The 22,240-nt window shown below is 37.5% G+C and overlaps 3 protein-coding genes across 4 annotated transcripts; 2 read left to right on the top strand and 1 right to left on the bottom strand.

Annotated features, from left to right (window-relative positions):
- Positions 1-5,080: 5,080 nt before the first annotated feature.
- On the top strand, positions 5,081-9,946 carry LOC145614455 (uncharacterized). 2 transcript variants are annotated; one of them, XM_081669511.1, is made up of 9 exons: positions 5,081-5,661; positions 6,262-6,298; positions 6,463-6,604; positions 6,754-6,799; positions 6,903-7,001; positions 7,886-7,954; positions 8,027-8,399; positions 8,545-8,699; positions 8,804-9,946. In XM_081669511.1, the coding sequence occupies exons 1-9, from the start codon at positions 5,233-5,235 to the stop codon at positions 9,542-9,544; spliced, it is 2,091 nt and encodes a 696-aa protein (XP_081525637.1). In that variant the 5' UTR covers positions 5,081-5,232; the 3' UTR covers positions 9,545-9,946. The 2 variants fall into 2 exon arrangements, with proteins under 2 accessions (XP_081525637.1, XP_081525635.1); XM_081669509.1 differs by having other exon boundaries at positions 8,801-9,946.
- A 3,141-nt stretch (positions 9,947-13,087) lies between these two features.
- Positions 13,088-14,785, bottom strand: LOC145614066 (glycosyltransferase family 92 protein Os08g0121900-like). The gene has a single exon (XM_081669069.1). It carries the CDS (start codon positions 14,783-14,785, stop codon positions 13,088-13,090), a length of 1,698 nt encoding a protein of 565 aa, XP_081525195.1.
- Positions 14,786-16,279: 1,494 nt separating this feature from the next.
- Positions 16,280-17,771, top strand: LOC145614065 (protein FAR1-RELATED SEQUENCE 5-like). The gene is made up of 2 exons (XM_081669068.1): positions 16,280-17,671; positions 17,715-17,771. The coding sequence occupies exons 1-2, from the start codon at positions 16,280-16,282 to the stop codon at positions 17,769-17,771; spliced, it is 1,449 nt and encodes a 482-aa protein (XP_081525194.1).
- The last annotated feature ends 4,469 nt before the right edge of the window (positions 17,772-22,240 follow it).

Raw genomic sequence — 22,240 nt, 5'->3', positions numbered from 1 at the left:
CAAATTTTCCCAGTAATCAATCACCAATTGCTTAACAGCATTACAATCAGTAATCCATGCTCCTTCATTGTCTTGAAGCGTTTCAATTCTATTCTTTTTTCGCCTAATAACAGTAGATATATGAAAATATCTAGTGTTTCTATCACCATCACAAATCGCATCAACACGAGACTTTTGAAACCACAACATTTCCTCTTCAGTCAACACATCATCAAGTTCCTTTCGCAATTTTGCTTCCAGCTTAACAAGGTGCCTCTGTCTCCCATGAGATAACTCGACTTGAATACCTTCAAGCCTAGCCCAAAGCTCATATTTCTTTCGAAAAATATTATAATACTCCTCTTTATTCCAAGTATTTAATTTAGCAGCAAAATTCTTCAAGAAAGGCACAATAGGAGCAGAACTATCCCAATTACTATGTACGAACTCAGCAAATTTTTGGTTATTTAACCATGTCGCTTGGAATCTAAATGGTTTTAGAGCAGTTGGAAGAGGAGCAAAACCTGTAGTACTTATGAGAATAGGACAATGATCGGATTGCGCTTTAGGGAGATTCCGAACAGCAGCTTCGACAAATCTCAATCTCCAAGCTTCATTCACCAATCCTCTATCTAACCTGGCTGATTTAAAGGTCTCAGGAGAGTTCCCTCTAAACCAAGTATGACTAGGACCTGAACACCCAAGGTCAACCAACGCATTGTTCTCAACCCAATTAGAAAAATCCCTACATCTTCTTTGCATCTCCGAGCCTCCAACACCATTCCTTTCATCCATGCTCATGGTTTCATTAAAATCTCCACCCAATAACCACGGACCAGCATAATTCTCTTTAATTTTCTCCAACTCCTCCCAAAGCTCTCTACGAAGAGAACTATCAGGGCTTGCATATACAGCCGAAAAAAGCCAAGGAACCTCACCAAGTTTCGAAATTTCTACAGAAAGATGTTGAGAGTGCTCTCCATAGGGAGTAACACTCACCTTCTCTGCTCTCCAAAACATCCAAATCCCACCTCGAAAGCCTTGAGCTTCCACTCGTGACTGCCCAGAGAAACCAATAGCATCACAAATTCGAGTAGCTTGAGTGCCACTCATATGAGTCTCAACCAAAACTAGGACCATAGGGTCATTGATTCTAATTAATTCACGAATAATTGTCACCTTATTTCCCACCCCTTGAACATTCCAAATCATAATTTTGATAGACATATTAAACTGAGGAAAAATTGGGAAACTATCATACACGTTCGCAGGAACGTTAAGCAACATTCTGAGAAATACCTCCCTCAAGGCTTTCATTGGTCTGTCCGTTTGGAACGGAATCTGGAATAACATCATCATCTCCGGAGCACTGTGAACCGGGGGAAGAAATGTGGTCACCACAAGGTTGATCTTGTCTGCTAAAGGATGGACTACAACCATCGATGGCCCCTGTGTCTGGAAGTCTGTGAAGGTCTCGAACTCCGGGGGCACTTTTGTCTCCAAAGTGACTGGCACTCTCAATGGATTCATCATGAACAGAAGTGTTCACACAACCACCACTCTGATTGGATTGCTGCAGGGCCGTGGGTGTATGGGAAGCAACTTCGATTGAATTCTCCTTAAAACTTTTATTCACTGACTTGGTATTAAAAGAAGTTTTTTGAACCACTTTGTTACCAAGTTGTTTCGAAGGCTTAAAAGATTTGTTAAGATTTGATAAAGGTAATCGCATATCTTTCTTGCCATACTTATCATATCTTTTTTTCGAGATAATTTCCTTAGATAAAAAATTATCCTTTTCCTGATTCACACCATTGCCAACTAAAACCTCAGTATTTTCCATATTATTAAAATTCTCCTCCATCAAAATATCCTCTCCATTAATAGGAGTCCCTAAATTCACTGTAGAATCTAGATTCACTTATCAAAATATAGTGTCATTTTAGATTCACTTATAATTAACATAGTATTGGGTCAATAATTCTACGATATAAATCATTACTATCTCATGTTTTCAACCCCAAGATTTTTTAAATAAAGCCAAGACACGAAATGAGACATAAAATGAGATATGATATTAAGATATTGTATAGTATGTTATTGTTGATGCCGGTCTTGTACTCTATTCTCTCTCTATCTTGTGATTGGATTAACGTGATTTTTTATTGTTTGAATTTTACCGACGTTACGATAGAGGATAAATTATATCATGAGGTTGGTGTAAGTATTTTTACCCACCTATCCTTGTTCTTTGTTCCAAAGAAAAACATTAATATGATTACAAGTAATTTAACTTTCTCCATTACTCTTAAATAATGTTTATTTATTTATTTATTTCAAATTTACAAATTATCTATGGAGTATGGAGTACAAAATACTAGTATTAATTAAAATAAAATGAAATAATTTGATATTTCATGGTTCATACTATTATGTAGTTTTTTTATTGTATTGTTTTTTGAATTAGGGCCTGTTCACATTTATAAGGGCCTGTTCATATTTACTGAACTGAGCTGAACTGAACTGATTGGAGCTGAACTGAACTGAACTGATTGGAACTGAACTGAACTGAATTGAGCTGAAATGAATATTTTATGTGAGAGGGAAATTAAGAGCTGAACTGAACTGAACTGAACTGAAGTGATTGGAACTGAACTGAACTGAACTGATTGGAGCTGAACTGAACTGAACTGAACTGAAATTAAGTAAATATGAACAGGCCCTAAGTGAGCTAAACTGAACTGAACTGAACTGATTGGAGCTGAACTGAACTGAACCGAGCTGAAATAAATATTTTATAAGAGAGAGAAATTAGGAGCTGAACTGAACTGAACTAATTGGAGCTGAATTGAACTGATTGGAGCTAAACTAAACTGAAATTAAGAAAGTGTAAACAGGCCCTTAGTTCTCTGTCAAATGTATGAGATGCATGCCTTGCAACAATTGTTTGTTTAACGAATTGAATTTCCAAAATCAAATTGTCAATTAATAAGGAGCACAACAATGTGCTGACACATTGCATTGCATCAAAAAAATCATTCAGTTTGTTATTTTGTTAATCGTTCTTGGGGAAATTATATAATATGAATTGAATCCCTAAACTAAAGTTCGATTTGTATTTAGTTCTAAATATTCTTAAACAACTCTACGCTACTGCGCTACCCTAGATTCGGAATCCTGGATCCTCCAATGCGAAATCATTAATAATTACAAGTAGCGTATTCTAAATCTGTAATTAATCTGTGACAGCATAATACACAATCATCAAAATGGTTTTCACGATAGATTTTTATATTGAATGGTAAAGAGAGTAAAAAAAAGACGTGTTTTCTTGTTGTTCTTAGACGGATAGAGTGGATTGTAAGTGACCTTGAGGAGCATAGTGCTGATTTCTTCTTCCATGCCTTCTTGTGGTTAATATAGGGCAGAAAAATGAATCAAAATAAGTAAAATATAAGTTTAATGCTCCTAAAACACAATAAATTAAATAAAAGTATTAGGTAGAACAGACTCATATGAGTCCGATCATATAACAAAAAATTAACTTATTCATGATGAAAACTAACTTATTCCGGACTAGAATGATTTTATTTCTGACTAACAATATCTAATTCCTAAAGAAAATTAACTCATTCCTGACTAACAAATCTTATTTCTGATTAGAAAATACTAAAAAATACTTAATATTTTATACTAATCACTAATCACTGAGAATATTTGATTACCCACGAAACAAAGAAATGTCTGATTACCCATGCATCAGGTAAGATCCATGTCAGTGATTGAACAAGGACCAAATCAAGTACATGGTTCTAGCAGTAAGAGCACCACAAGCAGCACCAAAGAGAAGCAATGCAACAACACTCTGAATATCCTTGGTTCCTTCCCTCAAAGAATTGAACCTTAGAGGTAGGAATTCGGGTCTTTCATTGATGGGTTGTTCGGGTTGAATTCGAGTTGCTGGGTTAGTTTTGTCGATGACGAAAAAGGGCATGAAAGGATAACGGCAAAGGTGGTGGTGGTGGCCAAGACGGCGGAGATCGGCAAAGACGACGATGAAATGGGTGGGGGATGAGTATGTGCATTATAATCCGGACTCACGTGAAACGGTCTCACGCAAAATCTTCTCATAAAACAATTAGAATGAACTAGGAAACCTTAAGAAAACAAGTGTTAATATTTGCTGTAAAAAAAAGACATGTTAATTATTGGCTTGAGAACTTGACTATATATTTATATTCCCGTATATACGACTCTTTTTCTCTTTATGCATCCTCTATCTCCCAAATAAAATTCAAATTCTAGTTTGAACATGATTAAAAAAGTCCAAGTATTAAATGTAGCGGATAAGGTTTCAATCTAAATATTATTCTAACTCCTTTAATCCCTAAGATTATTATTATTTATTATGTAAGGTTTATACAACATTTTACTTATGATGTCTAATTATTGAGTAATATCTTAAGAAAACAAATATTATCTATATGGATTCAACTATTTAATTAATCAGATACAAGATTATTTCACAATCCAACACTCTAATTCTCTATAAAATGGAAACAATAGATAACATTTGGATTCACCTATAACACAAAAAGAGTTTAGTTAGTTATTGCAAATACTACCCACATCGTTACTTTTCCTAAATCATATGACAACAATTCAACTATTGAAATACGTACAATGTTACAATTTTAATTCTCAAGACTCTATAATAATATAATAAATCCAAGAAACAATGTGAGACACATATAAAAACGAAGATACCATTTCACTACTTACTTTAGACCAGGTCATAACAATTCAAAAGCTACCCAAATATTACAATGTCACGTTTTCAATAAAGTCGAGACACAAGATGATATAAAATGAAGGTATCATTTCACTTCCTAATATACGAATTGAACAACCAATGTCACGTTTTTCATTCCTTATTTTAATAAAGCTGAGACACAAGATGAGACATAAAACGGAGAGACCACTTCACTTCCCAATACAAGGCTTGAGCAAGGAAGTTAAAAAGTTACACTTACACTACACATGCCAATAAAATGAAAACTTAATTTTTTTTTTTTTTAAATAATTTTTCACAAAAAAATAAAAAATAAAATTAGTAAAACAATTAGAGAAAGAAGAGAGAGGAGAGAGAAAAAAAGAGAGAAAACAAAAAAAGAAAAAGAAAAGAGAAAGACTTGTTGGGTAAAAGCATCCCAACCCAATTCCATCCACCCGTCCACACAATCACAACCAACAATGGTGCGACGAACCGCCGCCGCCACAACCGCCGTCGCAACACTCAACACCGGCGCACCTCTCAAGAAGAAAAAGGGTCGCCCTTCATTAGCAGATCTTCAAAATCGTGCTCTTCTTCTTCAACAACAACAACAACAAAACCCTAATTCCCAATTTCATTTTCCTCAATCAAACCCTAATCGTCGTTCTCGATCTGCTCGTCGGATCCCTAATTTACCCGCCCGTTTTATCGACGGTTCTGATTCCGACGATCATTCAATTGATTCCGATAATTTAGTTCAAAATGATGATGATGATGATGATAATGAGAATGATGATGATGATGTTGTTGATGATGATGATGATGAAAGGGCTGAGAAAAAGGTTAAACTCGTCGTTCAATTCCCAAATTCTTCCTCCAACAAATTCATCAATGCCGTTGCTTCTCAGGTGAATTTTGCAATTTCTTAAATACCCAATTCGTTTTGGTAATTAATTAATTAATCAATCAACTAATTTATTTAATTAATTAATCAATCAATCAATTAATTAATCACCTACTACTTGTTCTACTTCTACTTATATCGTTTCTGGAATCGAATTTTGTTTCTTTCCCCAGATAATTTCCTCGGATTTCGCGCTTTTTTCGAACATTCTAGAAGAGGGCCTTTTCCCCTTTTTTTCTTCTTTGACTGAGTGTTGATGTTGGTGTTGTTGTTGTTGTTGTTAAATTTTCTATTCTTGTCGCCCCACCATATTATCTGCAATTGTCGGATAATATTGAATTTTGTTCGCCTTCATTCCATTTAAAGCATTATTTTTTCTCTTACTTTATTATTACTGCAATTATTTTTTTTTTTCGTTTAACGAATTATTCGGAATGTATGGATTTTGTCGTGTTATAGATTTCGAAGAATTGAATATTCCGTACTCGAAATCAGTTTAATTTAAGATTGTTTTTGATTTTACTGTTGAATTTGATGTTGTAGAAAATATAAATTTGAATATATAAATAATTGAATAAATAATTGAGTGAATGAATCTTTGCAGGACGTAAAGCGTTCGAAAGCGACTGACAACGATAATGGTTATTCAATCTTCTTCATTCTTCTTTTTGGTTTTTTTGGGGTTTTCAAAATCTTTAATTTTTTTTTTTTAATTTATAATTTAAAAAAAAAAGTTGAAAGAATTTAGTGAAAATATAATTGAGAATACTAAAATGGGTAAATTGAATCTTGTGTGAGAGGACAGGGACAAGGAGGATGGTAGGTGGTGCTTTGGAGAATGGCCCCACACCTTCAACTTCTGCTACTGCTACAGCTACAGCTACTTCAACAAGTACACCTTTGCCTGATAAAAAGTTGCTGCTGCTCATTCTTGATAAACTACAAAAGTGGGTTTTTTTTAAAAAAATTTTATTTTATATTTCCTTTCATTTATTTATGCATGGATTACTGTACTTTTTATACATTTATTAGGTTTTCTTCTTATTGGATGATTGTAATTGACAATGAGATGTTATGTGATTGCTGCTCTTTGTAGGAAGGATACTCGAGGCGTGTTTGCAGAGCCGGTTGATCCAGAGGAGGTATATATTAATCAGGACTTGGTTATTCTTATGTTGGTGGTATTTGACTAGTTGTTGTTATGTCGTGGTTGTTTTGATTGTGAAAATGTTGTTTTGATTTCAGCTTCCAGACTACCATGAGATTATTGAGAATCCCATGGATTTTGAAACAGTGAGGAAGAAACTCTTAGGTGGCTTATATGTGATTTTGCAGCAGCTTGAGGTTAGTTGAATGGTTTTAAGGTTCTTTTGAAACTTTATACTACAAGAATTCTTCTTATCTGTGTGACTGATGGCTAATAACTTCGCCTTAAATGGTTCTTTTGGTAATCAACATATTATTTTGTCGGGGTTGGACCTTTTGAATTATTTATCTGTCTCCTGATAAGGAATTGAAAATGCTTTACTGTTACTGTATTTAGAGGTTTAAATTGGTATACTATTCAACTCCTTATTGAAGCAGGAAGCATTAAAGTAAACATCTGTTATTGCATTTGTTGTTCATGAGAAGAGTATACTGCATTTAGTTGGTGTTTAGTGTTGCTCTGAGATGTTTGCCTTAAGTTCATTATAATGTATGACAACCTTTTCATATCTGTTTATGGATAGAAGAAGAAGAAGCCCACATCTAGGCCCAATCTACTTTGGACCCTTGCTAATCCTTCACTGTTATTCTAATTGCATCTCTTTCTGCTAAATCTGCACCCTGCCTTCTGACTCCTGATATGTAGTTGCTGTACAGGGTAGGGCATCTGTATCGTGTACTTTAATTTGCTCTATCTTCTTTCAAGTTAAATATCAGTGGGGGCAGGGTGAGCAGGGATCCTTTTTTCTGTAATCTGTACTACATATGCACAACCAGAGGCATGATGTTTTATCATATTAGCTTCTAGATGAATAAATCTCTGTTCCTTATGCCTTGCTGAGTTTGATGCTCATGATTTGGCATGATATAGGCTGTGTTTGCCTGATTTATAATAGAGTCTGATATAGTTAATTAAGAAAATATTGCTGTTTTTCTATTGATCGTGGCTGCACTGATTTGTATTCAAGGGTTCATTACCTGCCACTGGTTAGTGGTTACTAAGCTCTTGAATTTCTGTACAGGATGACATAAATTTAATATGTTCGAATGCAATGAAGTACAATTCACCTTCAACGGTATTTCATCGACAGGTAAGAGCTCTCATCATTCCGAGTTTCTTTGGGTCATCTTGTTCATTACTTTAAAGCTGGTGTTTGTCTCAGGCCCGAGCTATCCAAGAACTTGCAAAGAAGGAATTTGAAACATTGAAACAAGATGGTGGTGTTATTGAGCTACCTGCCAAACCCAGGAGAGGTAGACCACCAGGTAGTAGAAATTTGAAAAAGCTCCTTCAGAGCTCACCCCCAGATCGCAATGTTCGTGAGTCATCATCAGATGCCACTCCTGCTTCTCGAGATGTCACACCTGCTTCTCGTGGTGCCACACCTGCTTCTCGAGGTGCCACACCTGCTTCTCGAGTAGCCACTCCTGCTTCTCAGGAGGAGGACGTGGGAAGATCAGGCTCTTACAATTTGAGGAAAGGACCTAGTTTATACCGGTTCCCTCGCTATCTTGAAAATTGTTTTGATTTTTCAGGTAATCCAATGAAGTGTGTTTTTGCTGCTTCATACTCGTTATTTATTCTCTCTTGTTTATTATGTTAAACAGCTTCTTTCATACCTTCTTTGCTCATCATCTCAAAGATTATTGATGTCTGATTCTTTTGTCAACTGGCCTTCAGGATCTTCTTCTAAATCAATGTCAGCCAGGTATGGAAAAAAGTCATTTGGTTCCGATGAAAGTAGGCGTGACTCTTACTACTTTTCTGTTGAGCCTGATTCTGGCCAGGATCAACAAATGGCTACTTTTGGAGGCCTTGAGAGGCAATTAATTCCAGTATGTATATTTTAGATCATCTTAGACACTGTTTCTTGTTATATTGACTTTCCCTGTTTAAGTACCTTTTTGGCTAATATGCTTCCCTGTGAAAACTCAAGCAGGTAGGTCTTGCCTCAGATCCTAATAGCTATGCAAGAAGCCTAGCTCAATTTGCTGCGAAACTTGGGCCTGAAGTTTGGAAGGTTGCCTCGAAAAAGATCAGAAGTGTTCTGCCACCAGGTGTAGAGTTTGGTCCCGGATGGGTTGGCGAAACCAAGGTGTCATCAGCGCAACTCCCTTGTTTGCCAGAGAACTCATTACAGCCACAAGATTCCTTCAATAGTGAATCACACCATCTGTCAACATCAGGCTTCAGAAATTCTAATTTTGCTGGTAAACCCACTACATCTTGCCCTGAAAAACCAATGGATTCTCGAGAATTAAGTTCCAATGTTGAATGGTCTTCACTGAAAGGTGGTAATGGGGTGGTGGGACCTGGCCCTTCGTTGCAGATTCAACATCAAGGTTCTGTTCAACCACGCATGAATGGTTTCAGTGGCAGTTTTGCTCCAGGCTCTCATTTTCAGGAAGCACTGGGTAGGCAGACATCATCATCATTCTTTAATCCTCATGCTTTGGATTCAAGCTCATTTGATCCCTCAAGAAGCTTCAATGGCGTGATAAACTCCGAAAATGATATGGTCACCCATGGGATGCCATATTGGCAGAATCTATCCATACAAGAAAGTTGGGATCGCCCATATCCAGCAGAGCTCAATAAGGGATTCCAGGCATCTGGTTCGAAAAGTACAAATTTGCCCATTGGTTCTCCACCGCAACTAGACTTAGTCCTGCAGCTTTGAAATATCAATGTTAGGGTTTTCTTTAGTTGTAGGTATAAATATGGCAATTCTCTCTTGGCTGGTACAGTCACAGTGGTAGTAGAAACGGGTGAAACGCTGTACAGATTGGTTCACCAACTATTGGGTTTAATTGAGGAAAACTATACGGTTCTGGTGATTTAGGAAGCTCTTCTCCTTTCGCATATTTATATTTTGTTTCCTTTTTTTTTTCTGGAAAGAACGCAAACTTTCCCAAGGACTCTTTGAGGAAGAAATGTAGAAAGAAATAGAAAGAGAGAGAGAGTTACATTCATTGTATTTTGTACCAAGTAATTGTGTTAAAGGTTAATACAGGTATTTTGACTTTACAGTAGCAGATTCAAGGAGCTTGCTAATAAAGTCGTAATTATAATTTTTCTTGGTGACAAATTCGCGGTGTTATCACTTGAACTTATTCTGAAAACACTTTTCTTCTTGTTTATTTAAGTAGTTTAACTATATTAATCAAAACCATTAGTCTAATACTTTGCCTGTATGCTAATTTTAATTACTCCGTATTATTATTATTTTTTTTTCCGGAAAGAAAAATATCATTAATAACGCCATATGGCATCTTTTCCCAGTATCTTTAGCTTTGCTCTTAAACTTGTCTATTTTTTATTGCGGAATTTGTTTCGAATAAGGATTTTTTTCAAGTTTATGCATCCAAAACTGTCAAATGTTAATGTGTTAGGATATAATGACCAAATCAGTTGTGATAAAGACGGATGCAATCATATAATGAGATTTACAGCACTAATAGCAGCAGATGGATATAGGGTAAAGGTAAGTATCACCTAACTATGTTGCCTTAATTTACGCCGCATAGATATGTCTTCTGCTCAATTGATTGCACATTCTAGTGCCATTGACATTATCCCTAAGTCACTATATATCGTGTGGATTTTTTTAGTGGTTTACAGTGGTTCTACTAGCCTGGTTATGTTCCTCCCCCCAAAAAAGCCTTTGTTTTTTTTTTAACAACGCAATACAGTGGTTCAGGCCGTGCGTCAAGTCATAGAGCACTGCACCATGTTCTTCATGCCACCCCGTGCATTTTATGTCACTTGAATATGTGTGGCGATACGCGATGTAAATTAGAAGATGTGGGGATAAATGATGCATGTGATAGTATAGTTCATTAGAAGCACTAAACTCGATGCTCTTCTAAGTATGAGAAAATTTACACTATTTAAGAGACTTGATAATTTAGAAAGAACGATTTGCATTATAATTATAGTAATATTCAATTCATGGAGTCATTATAATATATGTATACAGAGTTGTATTAATATAACTTCTTTTGCATACATATCATTAATTTTTTTTTTTTTTTTTTATTAAGCATCGCATCAATTAATCAATCAAAATAAAGCTAGAATTAATTAAATTTAGAAAATTCTCAATAAATTTGTTTATTCCATTTTTTCCCTAATGCCAAAACAACAACTAACATAGCCTTTAATCATTATCCCAAAAGGCAAATAGAAGAAAATAATCATGTATTGCCAAAAAATGTAGTGATGAACTGATTATGAAGTAAGCCCTTTACATGCAATATACTCTCCATATAGGTGTACATCCTACATTCCTACTTAGTAATCTATTAATACACAAAACACCTTATATTATAATAATTATACAATAGAGAGAATAATAAACTACTAGAACTTTTCCTGTCAAAGTCAATAAAAAAAAAAAAAAAAAAAAAAAAAAAAACTACTACATTACAGTATAACACACATACATCATTAATTCATAACCAATAATGTTAGGATGTCCATTAATTTATACTTGTACTTTGTATAAAGTGAGGAAATAATAATAGAGCTTTTTATGATACAATTAGTTATTTAACAGCCAATTTAATACAGAAGAAGCAGTTAACAAACTGATCATCTGATACCCACCAAACTACCTAAGTCCCTAGTCTAGTTTATTATTACTTTACCAATAATAAAGTTCGTATTCCACTAAATATTTGTACTTTATCTAATTATTTTGTGTATGGTACGTTTGTATAACTCATGCACATGCAATAATACCAATATCTTGAACTTCGGCACGACCTTTTTTGCCTCTCAAAATTATTCACTCATAAAAACAAGATGGCAAAATAGAAAATAAAGGAAGAACTTTCACACCATACAATTCAAAGCTCCAATTTTATAACAATGTTAATTTGTGAGGTTATCATCAACTAATCATGTATTATATGAATTATGAAGTATATCCTTAGTGAAAGGAGAAATACCATGACGGCCATAATAACTCCGAAAGCATAATTGATTATTACTGTTGTTAGTCTTTGATTATTGGCTAATTCACTTAACTTATTTGATACTTATGCAACATTCAAAATAGTTGTTAATAATAAGTATGCTTCTATGTTCTTGCACATTTGGACCTTTTATCATTTTATTACGAATTGATAGTTGATTTGGTCTATCTCAATATATATTTGTACAATATTATGTGTTATAATTTTCTTTGATGTATAATTAAATACGGAGTATATTAGTAATCAAATTAGAATATGAATAGTCAAAATATAAATCAAAAACAAATGTTGCAAAAATTGAAAATCAGACTTTTGGCTATGTAAATTATTTAGCAGAATGCTTGTTTTAACTCTATTGTCATATTGATTTTTTATAAATTACGAAGTACATGAAAAAATTGGCTATGTAAAATGATATAGACCCCACCTTTTCAGATTTTTGACTAAAAAGGAGCAAAAAGCTTGTTAAAAAGCCAATTACAAACCTATTTTTACCACATGAAAAAACACCAGAAACCTCTTTGCCAAAAAGAATTATGCGTTATTAAACGGATATGTGACATTTACTTTTATTGGCTTGTGTATCACCCAAAGAAAAAGAGCGCACACACATAAAAATAAAATTAAAAAACTATAAATTTATCTCGTAATTAGAAGGGTGATTCGTAATTAATCTCAAACACCTTTAAAAAGGCCAAAAGCTTAAATGAAGCTTAGAACTAAAGTAATTATTTTATAAATGAAATAAACTTTATTTTCTACCTCAAAAACCAAAAAAGTAACTAAACCAAGTTTAACTACAACGCAATACATCACGTTCATTATTGTTTTCAACATTTCTAACAATTTAAATGATTAATAATGTTGAAATGATGGATTAAATTATCAAAAACCAATTGAACAATGACAAAAACAGGAAACTATGACAAAGCTTGCATCTTAATTAGCCTTGTTGAAGAATCAACTCTTTACAAAACAATTAAGCAAAAAAGTGAATTAAATCCCTACTCCTATTCTCTCCCTTTAATCTAGCTATGAGATCAGTCTTAAAGAGACTAATATATACAGCTAATTATGACGTTTTCTTGTTGTATATTTTGGGACATGCAAATATTCATCAACTAATACTATATACTCCTAGATTGTGAGATTTGATAGAAGTATCTCTTTTGCACATCCATGTATGTATTGCAAAAATTTCTAGACTTGTATGTGACCAAAAAGAATATATAGTCTAACACGCACTATGAACTTTGCCAAGCCATAGTGGACTCACTATTCCTAAACCACCTCCTAGTCAGCACTTTCATCCGGTCATCTATTACTTCACAAAACTTTTGGGCCCACCCGGGGGGCTCAATAGGCTCAAATCCTAAACCGGGTGCCCTATCATTTGAACTAGGGTTTATAGTCACTCGCCAATCAATAACATAGGCTGACACCCGTCTTCGAAACTTGGCTTGAAATTCGGGCCAAGCTTGGTACTTGTAGTGGTTAACAATAGCCCGATTCGTTCCAATTTGAATAGACTTATACCCATCTTTGACTTGAAAGTGGTGGATCACATTCAAGAGGGAATGATCCAATGCCGGAAGGTAAACAATAGACTTATGCCTTTGATCCACTCGACTACGACAAGTATACCCTTGAGTCACCCCATCAATTGGGTGAGCCGTTTGATTCGACGGCCCAAACTCATTACACCGAATCGACACTTGCCCGACTCGCTCCACCTCCGGCCTCGCCGGCAACAACTCCCTCAGCATATCCGCCGTCGGACGTGGTGACTCGAGCCACGAAGGAGAGAGAAGAAACTCATCAATATCCACAAACGCGGCCCAATCACATATCCGAGCGGAGTAAAGCGCGCAATGAGAAAACCCGGCCTCTTGCGCCTTAGGCCAAACCCAATAAACCGTCCTCACATCAAACCCTTCATTCCTAAGACCCTCAACTTGAGCTCCCAAATCATCCTCACTATCATTATCATAGAGAATAAACTTCTCAACCCCAATTTTAGCATGAAACATAACCCACTCTCTCAAAAACTTGGCCACATTATTAACCATAGTACAAGCGCATATTAGCGACTTCCTCTCAAACTGCATTATCGTGCGCTGATTATCCGGTACATACTTAGCCAACGATGGGATAATCACAGCCGTCCGATCATCCTCCACAATTTCAATCGTTACACTAATCGGACGGCTCCCCGTAATTCCCGGACGAATGCAGCGGAAAACCTCTTGACAAGAAGAAGTAACGTTAGTTTTAACGGGCGTTAAAGAATCATGTCCAAAAACACAACGGAAATTTGACGGAGGTCTACTACTTCCTTGACGGTTATTGACCCCTTTAACGAGCAAAACGACGTCGTTTTTGGTGGTGAAGGAATCGTATACGATGAAGTTCCACCGTAACAGGAGTTTCGGCGGAGGAAGAACATCACCAAGATTTTCTCTCTCCTCTGTACGGACCAACGCCGGTTGAAAAAACGGTAAACGACGCCGATTACTCGCCGGGAAATTGCACTTGAAGGATAAACCGCCGTTGAAAGGGAGTTTTCCGGCGAATTTCGCCGGAGTTGAGGATTTATCTGGGTAAATGCAGAGGTAATTGTTCTCTAATGGCGGAATTAATGGGGTTTCTGGTGGTACAATTACGAGGACTTCCCAATCTGGGATTAGAATTGCTTCGGTTGATGATGGAAGTTTCGAGGGTGGTAATGGCGGTGGTTGTAATGGAAGGAGAGGTTTCGACGGCGGCGGAGGTGGTGGTGGTGGTGGAGAGAGAAAATCGAGGGATTGGCGGCGGAAGATGCAGGAGGAGGAGAGAGAAAGAGATTGATTGGCGAAACGATAGATGTGATGAGAGAGAATGGCGAAGAATGTGATAATGGCGAGGATGATTAGGAAGATGTTCTTCCTTGATTTTCTTACCATTGTTTGTTTTTTTTGGAGAATTTTTCTGGGTGAATTAAAGAATTAAGGAAATAAGGAATTTTTGTGGGTTTAATTCATGATTTTCTGGGTGTTTTGGATTTTCTGGGTTTAAATTCGAAATAGTGAGAAGAACAGAGGAATGAGAAGAAGGAGAAGGAGGAGGTTGAGGGCTAATAGGAAAAGGGGTGTTCGTTATTGGTTTTTGGGTTTGCGGGAGAATTTTAGTAATTATAAATAATTAAATGAACAGATATATTTTCTGAACCAAACTTTGTAAAGATTAATTTTGGCTGGATTTTATTCTATTTATCATTTATTATCATTTGACTATTTTAACAAGGGGGTTGTTATTTAACGCCCACAAATTACTCAAAACGCCCGCAAAATTACAAAATAATTACGATATTAACCTTGACTCTATTTCTTACCCTCTTCAACTCTATTTGTTATCTTCCATCCCTTTCATAACTCTAACTCTCAAAACCGAGCTAAAGTAAACTCTACCACCACCGAACACCGCCACGGTTACCAACATCAACACCACCGCCAGCACCACCAACACCCAACACCACTACCACCACTATCACCACCACCACCACCACCACCACCACCGCCACCACCACCAGCACCACCACTATCGCCACCCGGTTACATGTCGGAGGCGGAAAGCAGGGTGTCCACCCCGCCGGACCCACTTGGTGAGGTAAATTTTTAATTTTTCTCGCCGACAATGTACAAAACCGCCCGAAAAAACCGGTTTGACCATGGTCAAAACGCCCAGGAAAAGCGATTTGACCATGGTCAAACCGCCTAGGACAACCGGTTTACCGTGGTCAAACCGCTTTTTCTGGGCGTTTTGACCATGGTCAAACCGCTTTTTCTGGGCGTTTTGACCATGGTCAAACCGCTTTTCCTGGGCGTTTTAACCATGGTCAAACCGGTTTTCTAGGGCGGTTTTGTATTTTTTTTTTTAAAAAACTCTTTGCTTTAATTACTATTATTATTATTATTATTATTATTATTATTATTTCTGTTATTATTATTTCTATTATTATTATTATTACTATTATTATTATTACTATTATTATTATTATTTCTAATATTTTTATTATTATTATTTCTATTATTATTGTTATTATTTCTACTACTATTATTGTTATTTTTATGATAAGTAGAATTAAGTTGTGATCATTGTTGTGATTATTATGTTTTTTATTTCCATTATTATCATGGTTATTATGCTAAATTTCATGTTATTTCTTTGTTTAGGCGTCATTGCCGGATTATGGGGGTGATGGAGTTGACTACAGTGCAGTCTTTATAACGTCAACGATGTTCCCAACTTTTGAAGAGGCCTTTGAATGGGCTCAAAACATCTCTATTGGTTGCGGCTTTTTCCTTACAAAGTCTTCATATAAGACACAACGAGATGGTCGGCCGGTCAAGTATCTGAAGTGCGATCGTGCCCATAGAAATACAGCCGAAGACAGGGATATGGAGAATGTTGTACGAAAAAACACAAAAAGAAAGGGTATCAAATGTCCTTTTCGGATCAAGATCACATGTGTGGTAGATGATCTTGGGTGGCAAATAATTCCTGTATCTGGTTTGCATGGCATGCACAACCACCCTATGATGGTTTATCGAGAGGGTCATAGACAAGTGAGTGGTTTAAGTCCGGCTGCGAAGCAATTGGTTCGACAAATGAGTTCAGCATGTGCAAAACCTAGTAACATAATGGCAGCTGTGAAAGATGCGTATCCCAATGAGAACCCTAACATGAGGCACATCTATAATTTCAGAAGTCGTTTAAGGGTTGATGATAGTGAAGGGAGAGATGTCGTAAACCAGTTTCTTCACTTGGCCAACGAGCACAAGTACGTTAGTTGGGTAGCTGCTGACCCCGACACACGTGTTGTCACCCATGCCTTTATGGCACATCCAGAGATGGCGAATATGTTGCGGACTTATCCACATGTCATAGGGATGGATTCCACATACAAGACAAACAGGTACAACATGGCGTTCTTCGAGATTGTTGGGGTCACACCGACAAACCAAAACTTTTTGATCGGGTATGCTTTAATGAAGACAGAGTCTTATGAGAGTTACAAGTGGGTGTTGGAGAAATTGAAGCTGTATATGGGTTTTGAAGTGACTCCTACTGCGATTCTAACTGATCGAGAGTTGGGACTGTTGAAGGCGGTGAAAGAGGTATTCCCAGACACAGCTCACTTGTTATGTAGATGGCATATCAACAAAGATGTGTTGGCCAAGGTATATCATTTGTGTAAGAAAGATATGGTGTTAGCTGAGAAATTTAGAAATGGGAGGTGGTCAAAACTCATGAATGCAACAACTGAGGCTGAGTATGAATTTGAGTTGCGTCAAATGAGGGATACTTGGGGAAGATCATGGCGTACCGTTGTGGATTATGTGGAAAAAACTTGGCTTGTACACAAGGAGAAGTTTATCCTGGCATGGACGAATCAGGTGTTGCACTTTGGCAACGTTAACACGTGTAGGGTGGAGAGCCAACATTCTGTGCTTAAACAATGGCTCGGTAGTTCCAGAGGGTCGTTGGATTCAATATTCAGTCGTGTGCACCACGCCACAGAGGGTCTGCTTATTGGAATTCGTCATCATTTGGAGGACTCCAGACGACGAATTGGAGTGGAGTATAGGGGCATGCCGTTGCACAATCTCAGTGGCCATATGTCCTTCCACGGTCTCAAAATTCTGAAGCATGAGGTGACCAGGATGAGAGAGTTATCTGATGATGTGTACGAGCGATGTGGTTGTGCGTTGTTGATGACACACGGCCTACCATGTGCTTGTACCATATATACCTCGATTCAGGGTGGCACGGGTTTATATTTGGATCAGGTCCATCCTTTTTGGAAGACTCTCGTCATTGGGGATGGTGTAGGCATTCATACTTTTGCTGATGAGTCGGAACAGGACACTGCACAATTTAGATCCCTAGTTGATGAGGTTCTACAACGCGACCCCGGTTTTGTGCGGAGTGTGAACCGAGTGTTGTTTGCGGAGCTTCACCCTGAAGAAGGAGATTACGAAGAACCTGAGATAAACGAGACAACCAGGGGTCGACCACAAGGCCAGCAGTGGTCTTCGTCTACTAGACGGGATGCAAGTGGGTTCGAGCACATTCCGAGCAGTCGTAGTCGTGGTCGTGGTCGTGGGCGAAGTCGTGGGCGAAGCAGGGGTCGTTCTACATCCAGCTCCGGTCGTGGAATATCAAATGAATCTGTAAACATGAGGACGCCACCTGGTATAAATTGTTATTATTATTAATATTTTTGTACATTACGTAATGAATGGCGAATTGTAATTAATGCGTTGATGATGTATTTACAGGTAATCAGATGAACATCGACGAGTTTTTGTACGTCGATTGGTTTCCAAATGTCATGTTGCCGTATTTGGAAGGATGGGTAGACCCTATCGGTGATGGCAACTGCGGATTTCGTTGTGTTGCAGAATTCTTTTGGGGTAACCAGGAGGAATGGATATTGGCCAGGACTGTGATTGCGAATGAGATAACCAGGCATCCTAACGTCTACTCTCACATTTACGGTGATCAATTGGAAAATGAGGTTCGTCGTATCACGTGGACTGGTGGTAGGTGCACAGGCGACCATTGGATGGCAGTGTTTCAAGACTTGTTCCCGATCGCAAATCTGTTCAACGCTGTCATTATGCTATTCGGTACAGGCATTGATGGTGTAGGTGTGTATCCATGCATCACTGTGTTACCGTGGAGTGCCCCGTCCACTTCCACGGGCCCGAGTAGGGAGCTTGCACTACTAACGGTGGGGAACTATCACTACGTGCGGTTGCAAATGTCTCCTAATTTCCCTGTTCCCCCAATAGCCGGATTTTGGTATGACGTTCGTGAATTTAGCGTCCAAGATTGGGACCAACGATATGCAAGTAGGATAGCAACATGGCATAATATTAATAGAAATTCTACTTGTAATTAAAAACGCAATTTAAATTCCAGTTTTAATTAGTTTTTAATTACAATTTTAGTTATAATTAAAAATTACATTAAATTCTATTACATTCTCATCATTGCATCCCACGCCGCAATAAGCTCCTGGGCCTCAACCACTGTTGGGGTGACCTCACCGCCCGTGTCTGCAATGAATCGCCGAATCACATGCATGGAACGACCCATCCACTGCAAAATACAAAGCAAATAATCATAACGTATAATATTTTGTACAATAATAAAATAATACAATGATGCACTTCATAAAATACTTACGTAATCAGTGTTCGTCCTCTCTGGAACTGCCGGAGGGGCTAGTTCCGCAGTATCGCAGATAAGCCGAGGATGGGAGTACGTAAAAAACCATGGCAAATAGTCAGGTGAGCATGTGGGAATCTCATCTAGTAGAGGTGGATGGACATGCAAGCCGAGACAGCAGCTCCCAGGACCGAACTTCTTCCATAAGACCTGACCCCGAAAAGTGACGCTGTACGACCGGACATTAGCAGGTCTATACGCCTCGTCAGGGACAAAACCAGGGAGCGGTATCCCCTGCACGTGACCAAGTTGCCGTAAGACCCTGTCTGGGTTATACGGCTCGACGATGTCCCGACACTGTATACAGCCCATGTAAGTGGTCCTCGGGACGTCCTGCGCAGGGGTGAGAGAGTAGGGCCGCCAGTTAACCTGCATATGCAATAACAATAAGAATGTTACGTTACATGACAACACGTTAAACAATATTACACATTTAATAAAACAATAACCATACCTCAGCATCAGTCATCTGATCAAGTCGGGCCCGAAATGATGCGAGTCGGTGCTCATCCCTGGACTGTGCTCTAGTATCCCACATCGAGGCACGAGCCTCACCAGGCTGTACCACCAAAGCTCCCTGACATGGCCGAAAGGATGGGAAGTACTCATATATCCATGCCTGGAGAAGCGTGAGACAACCACCAATGGCCTTACACTCAACACGGGAGGCGATACCCAACTGACGATAAAGGAAAGCAAGTGCAGCTGACCCCCAAGAGTAACGGTCAAGATCGTCAGTAGACTTCTTCAACTCCAAAATGCAGGAGGGAAGAAGGCGGTTACCACTCTTGTCAACGAATAAGGTGCTACCGAAGAGTGTAACAAAGAAAGCCATGAACTGAACGTCGGGAACCCGATCCAACAACTTGCACCGCTCATAAATGGTAGTCACCGCAACAGCACCGTTTTCCCAAACTGCTCTTGGTTTCACCAACAGCTCATCCCTACTCAACCCCAGCAACTCCTGAAAATCAGCCTGAAGAGACGCACTGTCGCTGACCATGTCCACCAAGTCCCCGTCAACGGGGATCCCAAGAATGTAAGCGACGTCGTGTAGCATGATGGTCATCTCACCAAAAGGGAGGTGAAAAGTGTTCGTATCCGGCTGCCACCGTTCAACGAACGCAGAGATCAGAGGCCAATCAATGTGGGAATGCATGATAGACGGCAAGTGTCGTAGTCCAGTGACACTAACGCGCTCACGTAAATCAGCACTCAACTCTGTCTCCCACTCCTGCAGCGACTTGCACCACTGAATCCTACTGTGGCACCTCAACGGCTCACGATCCTGTCCGACCCAAATACGTGACGCAATATGAGCCGCGTAGCTGGGAATAAGACTCCCATCAACTGGACCCCCCGGCATCGCCTCCTGAACAAGCCAAGTAGTATCCGCGTCTCGAGCAGCACGAGACCTACGAGTACGGCCAGTGCTCGTACTCGCACTACTAGAAGCCACAAACCTCCCTCCTCTACCTTGCATGACGAAAACCCCTGATGGCGCCTCCTCGTGCTCGCCTCCTGCGGAAGTCGAGGCATCCTCCATGTAGTCATGATCAGGATCATAATCGTACATGTCATCATCCGCCGCTCGAGAAGCTGCCCTCTCCCTCCTAACAGAAGCATCAACACCTCGAGATCGTGTATGTCGAGGACCTGATCCTTCGACATGTGTGAACTCGATGTTTAACCTCCTCATGTTTCGTGGCTGTCATTTAATTAATAAATGTAATTGGTATACGATTCAATAAATTTAATATATATAGAAATATAAATGCAATTACTTTTTTTTATCTAATTTCCTAAATATAATGCTATTAATATATAAACTAAAATTTACCAAATATATTAATTAAACTCAACGTAAAATATAAAACTATACTAGTTGATTATCTAAACATACACCTAATTATTTTAAAATTCAAATACACAAATACATTATTTTATTTCTAAACATAAATTTAATAAAGCTATACATATAAAAAAACAAACATATACAATATCATTTTTTTCCTAAACATATAATTAATAAAGCTAAACATATACGAACATATTATTTAATTTCTTATACATAAAACGTGAACTTAAATTAAACAAATATATATAATTAATATTTTTTTAAATTATACATAAAACGTGAACTTCAAATAAATATTTTTTTTTTACTAAACAAATATTAAAATTAATCTAAACAATTAATAAACAAATATATTATTAGTATAAATTTAAATTAAAAAAAAATAATAATTTAAATTCCAGTGCTCAAACCGCTCAAGATATCCGGTTTGACCATGGTCAAACCGCCCAGTGAAAACGGTTGACCGTGGCCAAACCGGATATCCTAAAAATATTAACTTCCTCCCATTCAAAAAATTCAAAAAAAAAAAAAAATAATAATAAAAAACACCCTCATTCCTAAAAATAAAATTCATTCATTGTTTTAGACTTTGTTTATTTTTCATTGAGAATTTGAAACTCGAAAAGATTTTGATTGGAAATTTGAAACAATATTTTAGAAATGGTATGACTATATCTTGACTTTATTTGAATCAATAAAAACTATGTAGACTCAATTCTAACTTATTTTGACTAGTTAGAATTCATAATATGTCTTTGGGAAAAACACAAATAAAAAAAAAGTAGTTGGGATTCAAAAAAAAAAATACTCTCTCCGTCCCATTATTACATACCTATTTCTCATTTTGAACGGGATTTAAGAAAGTAAATGATTCCTAAAAACTACTCCCTCCGTCCAACAAAAAACGACTCATTTGGTCAAAACTTTGTCCCAAAAAGAATGACCCATTTACATTAAAACACCCACCAATTTGCTACAATATTCGTGCAAAATTAGCTTCCCCATATAAAAACTTGATTTTTCATGTTATTTTATTACTTCCTCTCTCTATTTTTTTATAAACCCCATGTAGATTTATCTTTCCAATATACTTTTACTTCTATTTACTTAACTTCCTTAATACCTGCGTAATCAACTCAAATGGGTCGTTCTTTTTGGGACGGAGGGAGTGATAATTGGGAGTATAAATACGCATATGAGGTTAGAGATAGATAGAGAGAAAGAAAAAGTAGTTGGGAATCAGGAAGAAAGTATTGGGAATTGA

The sequence above is a fragment of the Chenopodium album genome, chromosome 25, assembly GCF_948465745.1.
Source record: "Chenopodium album chromosome 25, dcCheAlbu1.1, whole genome shotgun sequence".
Lineage (NCBI taxonomy): Eukaryota > Viridiplantae > Streptophyta > Magnoliopsida > Caryophyllales > Amaranthaceae > Chenopodium > Chenopodium album.
This window is presented reverse-complemented; position numbering and strand designations above follow the sequence as displayed.